Source organism: Camelina sativa, chromosome 19 (assembly GCF_030686135.1).
Source record: "Camelina sativa cultivar CO46 ecotype springtype chromosome 19, ASM3068613v1".
Lineage (NCBI taxonomy): Eukaryota > Viridiplantae > Streptophyta > Magnoliopsida > Brassicales > Brassicaceae > Camelina > Camelina sativa.
The window spans coordinates 24,715,685-24,728,985 of NC_141898.1; the positions used below are offsets into that span (position 1 = coordinate 24,715,685).

The 13,301-nt window shown below is 35.2% G+C and overlaps 2 protein-coding genes across 2 annotated transcripts; both read left to right on the top strand.

Annotated features, from left to right (window-relative positions):
• Positions 1–2,392: 2,392 nt before the first annotated feature.
• Positions 2,393–3,991, top strand: LOC104767223 (acireductone dioxygenase 1). The gene is made up of 6 exons (XM_010491265.3): positions 2,393–2,631; positions 2,727–2,936; positions 3,072–3,186; positions 3,275–3,399; positions 3,497–3,567; positions 3,692–3,991. The coding sequence occupies exons 1-6, from the start codon at positions 2,614–2,616 to the stop codon at positions 3,753–3,755; spliced, it is 603 nt and encodes a 200-aa protein (XP_010489567.1). The 5' UTR covers positions 2,393–2,613; the 3' UTR covers positions 3,756–3,991.
• Positions 3,992–10,989: 6,998 nt separating this feature from the next.
• On the top strand, positions 10,990–13,279 carry LOC104767224 (UPF0496 protein At2g18630). Its single transcript, XM_010491266.3, has 3 exons — positions 10,990–11,412; positions 11,712–12,918; positions 13,046–13,279. The coding sequence occupies exons 2-3, from the start codon at positions 11,738–11,740 to the stop codon at positions 13,062–13,064; spliced, it is 1,200 nt and encodes a 399-aa protein (XP_010489568.1). The 5' UTR covers positions 10,990–11,412; positions 11,712–11,737; the 3' UTR covers positions 13,065–13,279.
• Positions 13,280–13,301: the final 22 nt, after the last annotated feature.

The following is a 13,301-nucleotide window of genomic DNA, read 5'->3' on the forward strand; positions in this document are numbered from 1 at the left end:
GATGGTTTTTGGAAAGGTACAGATCCCTACCAGGGTTTGGGCTGGTGGTGCTGCAATGGAGAGCTTACAACGATCCTGTGGGGAGCACGGAGTCACCGTCGGAGTATATCACCTCTACATGCAGAATTACAAGCGCTGATCTGGGCTATGGAGTCTTTACTGGTGGCTGGAGTCGATTGTCAGGCTTTTGAGACGGATAGCGTAGAGCTAACGGCGATGGTGCAGACGCCGGAAGACTGGCCGGCTTTTTCTAATCTGCTGGAGGATTTCTCACTGTTTCGAAGTTCCTATACCTCCTTCACCCTCACCAGGATTCCACGAGACGCTAATGTCAGAGCCGATTGCCTAGCTCGATCTTCACGATCTCTACCTTCAGAATCTACCTTTGTAAACTCGTTTCCTCCTGTTTGGGCAACCAATCTTGGAGTTCTATTTTAATATTTATAGTTTGGTTGAAAAAAAAAAATACTATTTTTAATATTCATTTATTGCATATTTATTAATTATAATTAATAATAGTAAAAAATAAATAAAAAAACGAATTAACTAAAATTAATTAAATTTTTAAATAGTATAAACAATAATATATTTTTTATAAATAATAAAAATAATAACTATCTAAAAATAAATTAAGTAAATTAAATGAAAAATTTAAAATAGCAAATATAATACTATAAAATTGTTTTAGTAATAATGTTATTATTAAAATTATAACTAAAAAATGATTATATTCCCAAATTTAGAATGGGTTAATGAGTTTTAGAATGTAAGTAAGATTTTAATGCATGGTGGAGTAAAAAAAAACAAGTTATGTAATTGTATTTATAAAAATCTAAACATGAAAATAAAATTGAAGTGAAACATTAGTTTCTAAGAAACATATACTATAAAGATTTATTATTAAATTTTACTTATAAGAAAGAAAAGATTAATTACTTAATTTAACTTAACTTAAAAGTTTTGATCTAAAACAAATACATTGTAAGGAGCACACTTTTTTTTGAGAAAACTATGAAAAAGAATTTTGAAAAAATAATCTATCTAAAAAACAAAATCAATGGTGAGGAAATATAGAAAAAATGATATTCAAGCCGTTGCAAAAAGTGACATGTGATTTGTGTAGCATATATCATCTTGAGCTACAATTTTATAACATGATATAAAACATATATAACAAATATAACATATATATATATATATATATATATATTATCAAATGTTTTTAACTCAAAAAATTGGCAAAAACAACATATTTAAAGTACACTATATTTTTTTTGAGAAGACGAAGTTAGGGTTGCATCACAAAATTAACATCTGCAAATAACATATGAGATTTTTTAAAAATATGTAGCTTGGATTAGTGAATAGATATTCATTGTGGGGTTTAAATGTTTCATCATTTTAAGCATTCTTGACTTAGTCGAAAATTCTATTATGGCAGATGATGCATTTGGACAACCTCATTGTAGCAACATAGCATTAAAACTGTTTATGAAACTTTGTATATTTGCATTTAATGTAGGATATCGATATGTTTAAATGATCTCTATAATTAGATCAATGATCGGTAATGATGTTGGAACTTTTAAAATTATGTTTTCATGGGATATGAATATGGAATGAACTCTTTTAAAGATAAAAGGTCAGAAGATTGTCAACAATATTATTGCGACACTAGACAATATATGTTATATATAGATTAGTAAAATAAGTATTGAATTTATATAGATTTATCTTTTAATCTTCAAATTATATTCATATTCAATGATGCTTATTGATAAAAATTTTAACTAAAATCTCACGTAAAATCGTAAATAGATATAACAAAGAAATATTATCTTAAAAATATACATATATATTGTATATCACTGAGTAAAGTAAGTTATGTATTTATATTCAAAGGTTGGAATGATTATATTTGAGCTCAACAATTTCTGTTGATTAGAAATATTTTAAATTAAAATCCGCGTGTATGGGAATACAAATTCTAGTTGTTTATAATGGGTAGTTGAGAGTTGAGACTAAGGTCTTTTTATTAATTGGAAAATGTTTATAAATTAAAACTATTTAAACAAAATTAAGAGGAGGATAAAAGCAAGTTTGAAAAACAACTAGTTGTCCATGCATGTGCTAATTTAGCCAAGTTTTGTCGACAACTTGATTGCAATTTCTTGCCACCATTGTTAAAATAACAAAGAAATGAGAAAGTGGAGCCGGTGGATAAGAGAAGAGGGGAAAAGTGATGAACAAGTTGAGTTAAGAATAATGCATTTTTCTTGTGTTTACATTATATATCTTATATAATAATGCATCTTGTATTTAAAAAAAGTGCAATTTGCACCCCAAACAAAAAAAATGTATTTAACATGTGCAAATAAAGTAAATAGAAGTCGTGAGACTTGGTGACGTCACCTCATCTTCGTCATATCCTTGAAGCTTCGTAGCGTCATTTTCATCTCGATTAAGGTGCCCTGAGAAGTGAAAGAGTGGTTTTGAGTTTTTTTACGTTACCTTTTTTGCACACAGAAAAAATTGACAGCGGTTTCATTTCTTATCTATATAAATGAGTACACTCTTTCTTCTTTCTTGAAAACAAAAGAGCAATTATTAACCATGGGTGAAGCCGTTAAGGTAACAGAAACTCTTCCTATTTTGATGTGTTTTCGCTTAGCATGATCAGATTGATGTTTTCTAGTTTCACATTGTGTGTGTGTGTGTGTGCTTAGGATCAAAGAGAAGAAGTGATTCAAGCTTGGTACTTGGATGATAATTACGATGAGGGTCAGAAACTTCCTCACCACAAGGATCCTAAGGAGTTTGTTACTTTGGACAAACTTGCAGAGCTTGGAGTACTTAGCTGGAGACTTGACGCCGACAACTATGAAAACGATGAGAAGTTGAAAAAGATCCGCGAATCTCGTGGTTACTCCTACATGGTTTGTGACCTTTTATTTGATGGCTTTTTATATCTTCCTATGTTTTTTTTTTCTAAAATGTTTATTTTTGATTTGCAAACATTTTTTTTTTGTGTTCACGTCTTGGTTTGATGGGAGAAACATGTTTGGTTTCAGGACATTTGTGAGGTATGCCCTGGAAAGCTTCCAAACTATGAAGCAAAAGTAAAGATGTTTTTTGAAGAACATTTACACATTGATGAAGAGATCCGTTACTGCCTCGCAGGAAGTGGTAGGTACTTTTATTTTATTGGCTGCTTTACTTGAATTAATTCAATATAGTCCTCATGTTTTTTTCTTTTATTGGAAAAAAATTAAAGGATACTTTGATGTGAGGGATCTCAATGATGTTTGGATTAGAGTATGGGTAAAGAAGGGAGGTATGATAGTTTTTCCTGCTGGAATATATCATCGATTCACCGTGGACACAGGCAACTACATGAAGGTTCAATCTTATAAGCTTCTTAATCTAGTTATTAATTAATTCATCATATGTTTACGGTTGCTTAACTAGAAAATTTGGAATTTCTCTTGCTGAACAGGCAATGCGGCTTTTCGTGGGTGGACCAGTGTGGACTCCTTACAATCGCCCACACGACCATCTTCCTGCGAGGTACAACACCAATTTCTTTCTCTCCCATGTATATTGTCTCAACAAAATTAGCTTACTCTACAGTTGTATATTCAAGCAAAGAGGCGAAAACAACTGTTTATGTATTGAAACGGCTATTTTACAGGAAAGCGTATATGGATACATTCGTGAAGGTGCTTGGAGACCGTACCATAGACGCTTCAGCATAGAGGGACTCTCAGGCATCAGATTTTTATAAGCTAAACATATGTTGAGATGTTGTCTTTATGCTTTATTATGTTTACCACTGAAACTGAAGACACATTGGTTTCGTGCGTCTTTGACATTATTGTTGTGTTGTAATGTTATATGGCATGTGAACTTGTAACTTACCCTCTTTATGTCTGTAAGTCTGTTCGGTAATATTTGGAGGAAAATGGAACTGTTTTTTTTTTTTTGGTTTTAACGAAAATGGAAATGTTAGTGTCAACTTAAAAATTAGAAGAAAAACGAAACAAAAGTTAACTTACCATCTAATTTTGCAAATATATAAAAGACCTTATTCTAAATGTCAATGATGCTTTACAATGGTTTAATAAGTATATATCATATAAATGTTGAAAATAATTGCTTTAAAACTATGGGTCCGAATGGTGACAGCGTATTTGGTTGTGCGGGACAAACAATTTTATAGTGCGGTACGATTCAACTGCGGTTCATGCGGGAAAAATATATTTACGGGACAAGTGCGGTTATTACAAAATAAGCGGATCAAAGTAATGTTTGATTGGTGAAAAAATAATAGCGGTTTTAGAATAAGCGGTACAAATATTATAATTAGAATAAGCGGTACAAATATTATAATTAATATAATTGTTTGATTGGTGAAAAAACAGTATATAGTGTGAAAAATATATTTTAATATATTAATTGTAAATATAAATTAAAGTTTTCAGTTTAATGTTAACAAACATACATTTTTAATATATCATTTATGAATTTTAAATATCAAAATTTGTATAAAATTAAATTTCAATCATACATCTTACATATTGAATCTGAATCTGTAATGATTTACATATTGTTATAATAATTTCTATACTTGTTAACATAGAAATTGAATCTCTAATGATTTAAAAATGTATTTTGTATTAAATCATTAACAATACATTATAAATCAAATGTTATCTAATAGTTTTTTTAAAGGTATACATATAAATATTACAAAAAGTTATTTAAGTGAGATATGAGAGCTACGCAAAAGATAGGAAAGTTTTTTTTTTTTTTTTTGGTAGAATAGGAAAGTTTTTTTCTTTGTAGAATAAAGTACTGCTTTTAGTAATTAAAAAGTAAAAATAAAAAAAGAAAAGAAAAAGTAAATTATATTACCCTATGCGTTTTTCAAAATACCGCTAGATAAAGACTTCTGGTTGTTGAAAAAACGGTTCACCCTACTATTTATCAAATAAATCCGCAATCCCAATTTTATTTTTATATTTTGAAAAAACGCAAATTTAGCAAATAAAATTGTGATTGGGTGTTGAAGTGCTGTTTTGACAAAAAAATGAATGAAAACCGCTTTTTATAAGCTTCCAATCACTACCTATGATTTAAAAAACTTAATTCAGTAAGTCATATCATTAATTTCTCGGCGAAAAGGCGATTTTATCTTTCACGTTTAATCAAAAGATATTGTTATGTCTCATTGGTTGATATCATTTTGGATGTGACAATATCGTTGGAGGAATTAGGAAAATCAGTAGGAAAAGATATGATCGGCACCGACATATATCCAAAACTAATGGGTCTTAATCTAAAGAGTTGGTAGAGAAGTTGTTGAGAGATGCTCAAGAACAGCTTCAAGGATTTAATTCGAGTAAAGTTATATAAGATTCAAGGATTTGATTCGAGTAAAGTTATATAAGATTCAAGGATTTGATTCGAGTAAAGTTAAACCTTTATTAGCTTTGGCTAATTACATCGATCGCCAAAAGACAGAAGTACGTAGTTCTAATTATGAAGTTAAAGCCATTTTGGCTTTTGGTGGTTATAAATATTGATGTCATAATTTGTGTTGAACTGATTAAAGATTAGATCTTATGTGTTAGATCCTGAATTGAATGCAAGACGTGATGTGTGTGTTGTGACTTTGTGTGATGTGATTTCTACATTTGATTAATTTAGAATATCTTTTTTTTTTTTTTTTTTTGGGTGGTCCAAGGTCACATAATGGTATCTGAATCGTGTGTCGTATTGGATAGTTGTTGGTCAATTAAAGTTTAGACAGTGATATTTTCATCTAATGTATAGTATTTTCTTATGTTTAAAGAGAGGAAAACGTGAGAGGATATATATTTGACATCATATAAATAAAAATTCATCAAGAATTCAACAATTTATAACCACTTACTTAGTTGTCAATCCATGATTACTAAGAATGATTCTTAACAAATCATTGAAACATTTTGAAATATTCAATACAAGATCCTTTATATATTATTTTACAAAAATGGAATATTTTTTGGGTGATATGTCGTTCATAGGAACGACTTGAATATTTCTCAAAAAATGTTTTTTTTTTCATAGGAAATCAACTTCTTTACACATTATTTTTTTCTTTCTTAGAGGCAATATGGTGTAGATCAAGTATATAACCGATAGGGTTTGCAGATCGGTTGTTTATTCTGAGAATTCCCAAACAAATCACGCAACTTGTAATCATTGAGAACTTGTGTTCTAGCCGAGAACAAGGGTTAAAGAGCTAAAACCTGCTTTGATTAATAATGAAAATAAGAGTTGTATCCCACAAACCTAGGGATCAACTGTATTTATAGAAGCTTTAAACCGACGTTAAAACCCTACTCTAATTAGTTTAGGAAATTAAAACTTTGTCTCAACCAAAAAGGAAAAGAGAAAAACGAAACTGAAAGTTTAACAAAACAGAGCAAAAGGAAAACAAAGCCACGCTACATCAGGCCACCCGGGGTAGAAAAAGATTCGTCCCTAAATCTTCAACCTCGTCTTGAGCCACATATGGAAAGAGGTGCTTAACATTAAAAACATCAGAGCAACGAACATCGGGAGGAAGTTGAACACGGTAAGCATTTGCGATTATCTTCTCGAGAATCTCCAATGGACCAATCTTACGGGGCTTTAGCTTATTGTATGCTCGTGTCGGAAAACGGTCCTTAGTCACCACTGCCCACACCACATCACCAACTTTGAACTGAACATCACGACAAGGCCTATCAGCAACAAACTTATACTTAGCGGACGAGACCTGTAAATTATCATTAACCTGCGCATGAATAGAAGACATAGAACCCACAAATTTCACAGCTTGACCATGATCACGTGTGAGATCAGGCGTGACACCAAGGTCCACAAGTCCACGAGGAACAATGCCATAGACAACAAGGAAAGGACAGAAACCAGTACTACGATTGGCAGCATGGTTATGAGCGAACTCAGCCTTAAAAAGAATTGTATCCCACGATTTGATATTGTCACCCACCAAACAACAAAGTAAATCACCCAAGGCACGATTGGCAACTTCCGTTTGCCCATCCGATTGCGGATGGTAAGCCGAACTCATATCGAGACTAGTACGAAGAAGCTTCCACAAGGAGCGCCAGAAGTGACTTAGAAAATGTGAATCCCGATCTGAAACAATCGACAAAGGAAGACCGTGAAGGCGATAGATATTGCGAAATAACAACTGCACCACTTAGAGAGCATCGGTAGTCTTCTTGCAATGAATAAAATGAACCATCTTGGAGAACAATCCACAACAACAAAGATCGAATCATTGCCACGTTGGGTACGAGGCAATCCAAGAACGAAATCCATACTTATATCCATCCATGGTTGTGTTGGAATATGCAATGGCATGTAAAGACCGCTATTAGAAGTGTGACCCTTTGAACATTGACAGACGGTACAACGTTCCACAAAATGAGCTACATCACGGCGAATTGTTGGCCAAAAATATGAATCAGTAATCAACTGCAAAGTCCGATCACGGCCACATGTCATTCATTGTGGAGCTCTTTAATAAGCTGTAAACGCAAGCTGCACTGAGGGACATATAATTTGTTGGCGCGGAAGAGAAAATCTTCGTGGAGGACATATTCAGAATCACGACCATTTTGTAAATCAGTCCAAATACTTCCAAAAAAAGGATCAGCAGGGTATAAGGCTACAAAAGAGGCAAAACCAGGAATCGAAGCATGGAAAGTTGCTAAAGAGAGTGACGTCGACTCAAAGCAGCAGCAACTTTATTGGTGCAACCAGATTGGTCTTTGATGACAAACGTAAATTGTTGTAAAAACACCACCTAAGAAGCATGTCGGGCTGAAATTTTCTCCTGACTCCCCAGATGTTTTAAGGCATCATGATCCGTAAAAAGGATAAACTCCTGATAGAAAAGATAATGTCTCCTATGCTTGATAGCTTGTACAATGGCATAGAACTCCACATCATAGGTGCTATAATGGATTCGAGACCCCGAGATCTTTTCACTGAATAAAGCAACAGGTCGCCCTTGTTGACTCAACACAGCCCCAATACCAAGCTTACAAGCATCACAATGTAACTCAAAGGTGATAGTAAAATCAGGTAAAACCAATATAGGCGCTGAGGTGAGCTTACGTTTTATTGTCTCAAAAACGTCATTTGCTTCCTTTGTCCAGACGAAAGTAGTGCCTCGAAGACAATCCATTAAAGGTGCGGTAATGTTGCTGAAATGATGAACAAAACGTCGATAGAAGGACGCAAGACCATGAAAACTTCGAACCTCACTAATCGTCTTTGGTGTTGGCCAAGACTTGATTGATGCCACTTTACTAGGATCCACTTCTAGACCACGGACAGAAACAATATAGCCAAGAAAAATTATTTTTGATGAACTAAAGACACACTTTTGGCGAGCTGCAAACAGTTTCTCCCGGCGTAAAACAGTTTTTCACGGGGAAAATGCGGCAGGCGGGACTGACCGTGGCAAAGAAGCCGATGGAGAAGTTACAAGTGCCCAGATCACATCAGCGCTTTGAATTTCCGCCTCAAATTCAGATTTAGGTACCAATAACAACGACGGAACTGAAACATGTGCAAAATGGAGGGTCGTTGGAGATGGCACTGTGGACGGACCAATGGCTTGCTCCTTTGATGGTAAAAGAGTGATGGTACGACCGTTGAATATGAAACTATAAGTGTTGGTCTTACCCTAGTGAGTAGCATCGCGGTCATATTGCCAGGGTCGTTCAAGAAGTCGGTGACAAGCGTCCATAGGAACTACATCACAAGTCAATGAATCTTGATACGTACCAACAGAGAAAGATACCAATGCCTGCTTCGAAACTCCAATATCTGTAGTTGTGTTTAACCATGCGAGCTTATAAGGAGATGGATGAGCCTCGGTCTTAAGACCAAGTTTGCGAACCGCTTTCAAGGAGATCACATTGGCACAGCTGCCCGAGTTAATAATAAGCTGACAAATTGTGTCACGAATTATGCAAGTCGTCCGGAACAAAGTAGTGCGAAGCCAAGAATCATCTAAAGCTCGTGGTAATAAACAATTTCACCGTATTACCAGATTGAGTGTTCGGTTACCAGTGTCACCGCTGATAACGAGTTCGTCATCATCGTGTCGAGAATCAGATAAATGTCACCATCACAATCTACTTCTTGAATAAGTAACCCACGTTCATTACTCTTTGGACAAGCTGTCTGTAGATGTCCCCGTTCGTCATAAGAAAAACAACGAAGAGCGTTTGGTCTGGCAGTCCGAGACGTCGCAATCAAATCTGGTTTGGTGAAGTTGGAGCGTGACGTCGCAGGATCAACCGGTAAACCAAAAGAAGAATCTCTTGGTGTTGACGTTTGAAAGCGAGGACGAGAACCATTAGAAGTCCATGTTGGCCGAAATTGTATCTCCATAGCAATGGCACGTTGGTGAGCTTCGGAAACAGATGTGGGATTAAATTGTTGCATCGCATTCTACAATTGAGCTTTGAGGCAATAAAACGGGAAACAAGTTGAACCTCTGTTTCTGCAACTTTGGAGCGAGCGGTCATGGAAAAGAAATCTGAAGCATAGTCATCAACAGATCGATTGCCTTGACGGAGATTCTGAAGTTTGTTATACAGAGTGCGTTCATAATTGTATGGAAGAAACGCATGTCACATATGTTTTGTCAATTGTTCCCAAGAATCAATTCATGATTTTCAAAAAACACGACGAGACTCCTTGAGCTGCTGCCACCATGCCATGGCTCGCTGTTTGAAACGAGTCGCCACCAACGAGACTCTCATCTCCGCAGGGACGGCTTTGAACTCAAGAATTTCTTGCGTAGAACCCAACCAATCCAAAAATTCATCAGCGTTAAGCGTTCCTAAAAATTCAGGAATATCAAGACGAAACCCAGATTCCCAACGAGGAGGGGGGTTTTGACGAGCCATATCAGGAGGTTGATACTGATGAAGTTGCAGACGATCATCAGGGCGATCTCCTCTGTTTTCCCGAGCTTGTTGAAGAGGGGGAATAACATGTTTGGGATCAGCAAAAACATTCTCCGCTAGTCCACTGTGAACAGTGTCGTCGTGTGTCTCGTGAGCGTGTGGGTCATGAACACGTTGCTGCAACTTTGGTGGATTCTGTAGAACCTTCGTCAAAGCTTGTTCAACTGTGTCAAGTAAGGCAGCATGGAGACCTTCGGTGAAGTTTTCCAAGGTTTGTTGTAGGTCTGCATGTAGTTTTTCGGGAGTAGATTTACGAAGCGCCATCGGAAGCGCAAAAACGAAGAACGAGCTTTAATTAAGAAACTAAAGCTGCTGGACTCTGATACCAACTGGTGTAGATCAAGTACGTAACCGATAGGGTTTGCGGATCGATTGTTTAGTCTGAGAATTCCCAAACGAATCACGCAACTTGTAATCGTTGAGAACTTGTGTTCTAGCCGAGAACAAGGGTTAAAGAGCTAAAAGCTGCTTTGATTAATAATGAAAATAAGAGTTGTATCCCCACAAACCTAAAGATCAACTGTATTTATAGAAGCTTTAAACTGACGTTAAAACCCTACTCTAATTAGATTAGGAAATTAAAACTTTGTCTCAACCAAAAAGAAAAAGAAAAAAACGAAATCGGAAATTTAACAAAATAGAGCAAAAGAAAAACAGAGTCACGCTACATCACAATAATAGAAAATTCGTAAAATTAAACTTTAATCTGATTTATATGTTATTTGGTATGAATGTTTAAATTTAGAAGTCTTTTTCAATCTTTTTTTACTCATAATACCTTTTGGTATTATTTACAAGCTAGACAATGATTCATCTTACTGGTTAAGTTTAACTCTTTTATTCTAGTTTCAACCCTCGACGACTAAATTAATTATTTTTGTCTTTTGTTCAGACAGAAAAAAAACGAAAAAGATATATATATATATATATATATATCTTATAAAATAAAATAAAAAACTTTTTCTTTTCTCTTCTTCTTTACTTCCTTTCTAACTTAGATTTTATTAATTTAGTTTCCTGGTTCTTTCTTTCATGTCTTCCTTGTGCCATTGATGAGTCCGTCAACACCAAATCGAGAGTAGTGCAAGACTTTTCTCACACTGTTTGTTCATAAAACCGCGTGAGAAATGTTCTTCCTTCTCAGATCTGAAAAAAAATCCGTAATTTTTCCCGCATTTTCTCTCTCTCTCTCTCTCTCTCTTCATCTTTCTCTTCTAAGCTTCTCCAAGCGTACAAGCTACTTCTTCTTCTCCCATAAAACTCAAAGTAAAACAAAACCCTAAAACCAAAACACTCTTCAACTCTATAAAAATACAAACTTTTTTTCAGGTCTTGTCTGTTTCAAGAGAGTTCAATTGCAAATTTCCAGGTACTACTTACTAATTCATGATCTTGAAATCTCTGTTTTTTTTTTTTTTTTTTTTTTTTTTTTTTATGTTAGTACTTTACTTACTTAAAGTCTTGCCCTTTAAGTTTCCTCTTTTTCAATGTCGGTTACAAATTTTTAGATTGCTCCGTAAGTTTCGGTTAAAGTTTGTTGCTTTAAGCTATAAAATCCAATACCCATTTCGATTCACTTCTCTGTTTCTGTATCTCTGTGGTGTTCTTCTTACAAAACCTCAAGATAGGGTTTCAATTTCTAATTTCTACTTCTTACTGTCTGATTAGGTTCATAAATTTTAAGAAAAGAGAGAATGATGGGAGGGAAAGGTAGCAAGAGCAAAAGAGATGTTGAGTTTGGTTCACCGTCTACACCTGTACAGATCAAGATAAACTCAGAGTACACTGAGCATTTCAGCTCTTACGAAAGAGCTTGTAGTGAAGATCCAAAGCTTGAGTCTTTCGACTCTGCGCTTCACGAACGAACTAACCGAGTCATCAACAAGCTTGCTTCAGGAGTAGAGATTAAGTCTTTGTCGTTTGATTCGCTTAAAGAAGTGACGCAATGTCTTTTGGATATGAATCAAGATGTGGTCAAAGTCATACTACAGGACAAAGAAGATATATGGAACAATCAAGATTTGTTCTCTCTTGTGAATATGTATTTTGACAGCACTTTAAAGACTATGGACTTCTGTTCTGAGCTTGAGAATTGTCTTAACCGGGCGAGGAGGAGCCAAGTTGTTATTCAGTTTGCTGTTAAGCAGTTTGAGGAAGAGGCTGAGATACATGTTAATGGGGATAACGAGAACAAGAAGTATGAGAAGACACTTGAGGAGCTTAAGAGGTTTAAAGATTTGGGTGAGCCGTTTACGAAAAAGTTCTTTGAGCTTTTCGATCTGGTATACAAGAAACAGGTTTTGATGCTTGATGAGCTTCACAAGTTAAAGAAAAAACTCGATAGGAGACTTGGGAATATCAAGTCATGGCGAAGAGTATCGAACATGGTGTTTGTGACGGCGTTTGTTTCTGTGCTTATCTTCTCTGTGGTAGCAGCCGCTGTGGCTGCACCACCTGTTGTGGCAGCTATAGCTGGTGCATTGGCTGTTCCGGTAGGGTCTCTTGGGAAATGGTGTAACACTCTGTGGACAAAATATGAGAAAGTGGTTAAAGGACAGAAGGAGATCATTACATCGATTAGAATCGGGACTTTCATATCGGTTAAGGAGATGGATAATATAAGTGTCCTTGTGCGTAAAGTGGAAGTAGAGATTGAATCTTTGTTGAAGAAAGCTGAGTTTGCTGTCACAGAGGAGAAAGTGGTGAAGATTGCGATAGATGAGATCAAGAAGAAGCTTGATGTGTTTACTGACACTATTGAAGAACTTGGGAAACATGCGGATAAGTATTGTAGCGATGTGACAAAGGCAAGAACTGTGATACTGCAGAGGATTATCCGATACCCGACTGGTACAACGACTGAAGAAGCTACCTGGTAAAATCTCTAAAGCCTTATGCATTATGTTTTGCGTTAGAACTATAGAGAACAAAACCGTGAGTGTCCTTATAATTAATTCATCATGATGATTTGAGATGTTTTCGTGTTTTCAATTGATGGTCAGGACGGAGATGTTGTCTTGAGAAGGCGGATTCGGATTCGTGTTTAGCTTTGAAGATTGTTGGTTTGTTTTCTTTAGTACAAGTATCATGAAAAGCTAAAGGATATCTTAATGTTATTAGTTGGCTTGAGGTAACCCTTTGCTCAATACATTAATTTAAGAGATACTTGTAAGGTTGGTTTATGCCATTTATTTTGGCTTCCTTTTAAGATATTAATCAATCTTGTATGTTTATAATTGCATGTCTCTGTGTTTTTAG

What these genes read in the sequence shown, in the direction of transcription:
- LOC104767223 (XM_010491265.3), top strand. An exon ending in CTCGTGGTTACTCCTACATG is followed by an intron (nt 2,937 to 3,071) that starts GTTTGTGACCTT and finishes GTTTGGTTTCAG; the next exon opens with GACATTTGTGAGGTATGCCC. An exon ending in TTACTGCCTCGCAGGAAGTG is followed by an intron (nt 3,187 to 3,274) that starts GTAGGTACTTTT and finishes AAAAAATTAAAG; the next exon opens with GATACTTTGATGTGAGGGAT.
- LOC104767224 (XM_010491266.3), top strand. Translation starts at nt 11,738, where the DNA reads ATGATGGGAGGGAAAGGTAGCAAGAGCAAAAGAGATGTTGAGTTTGGT.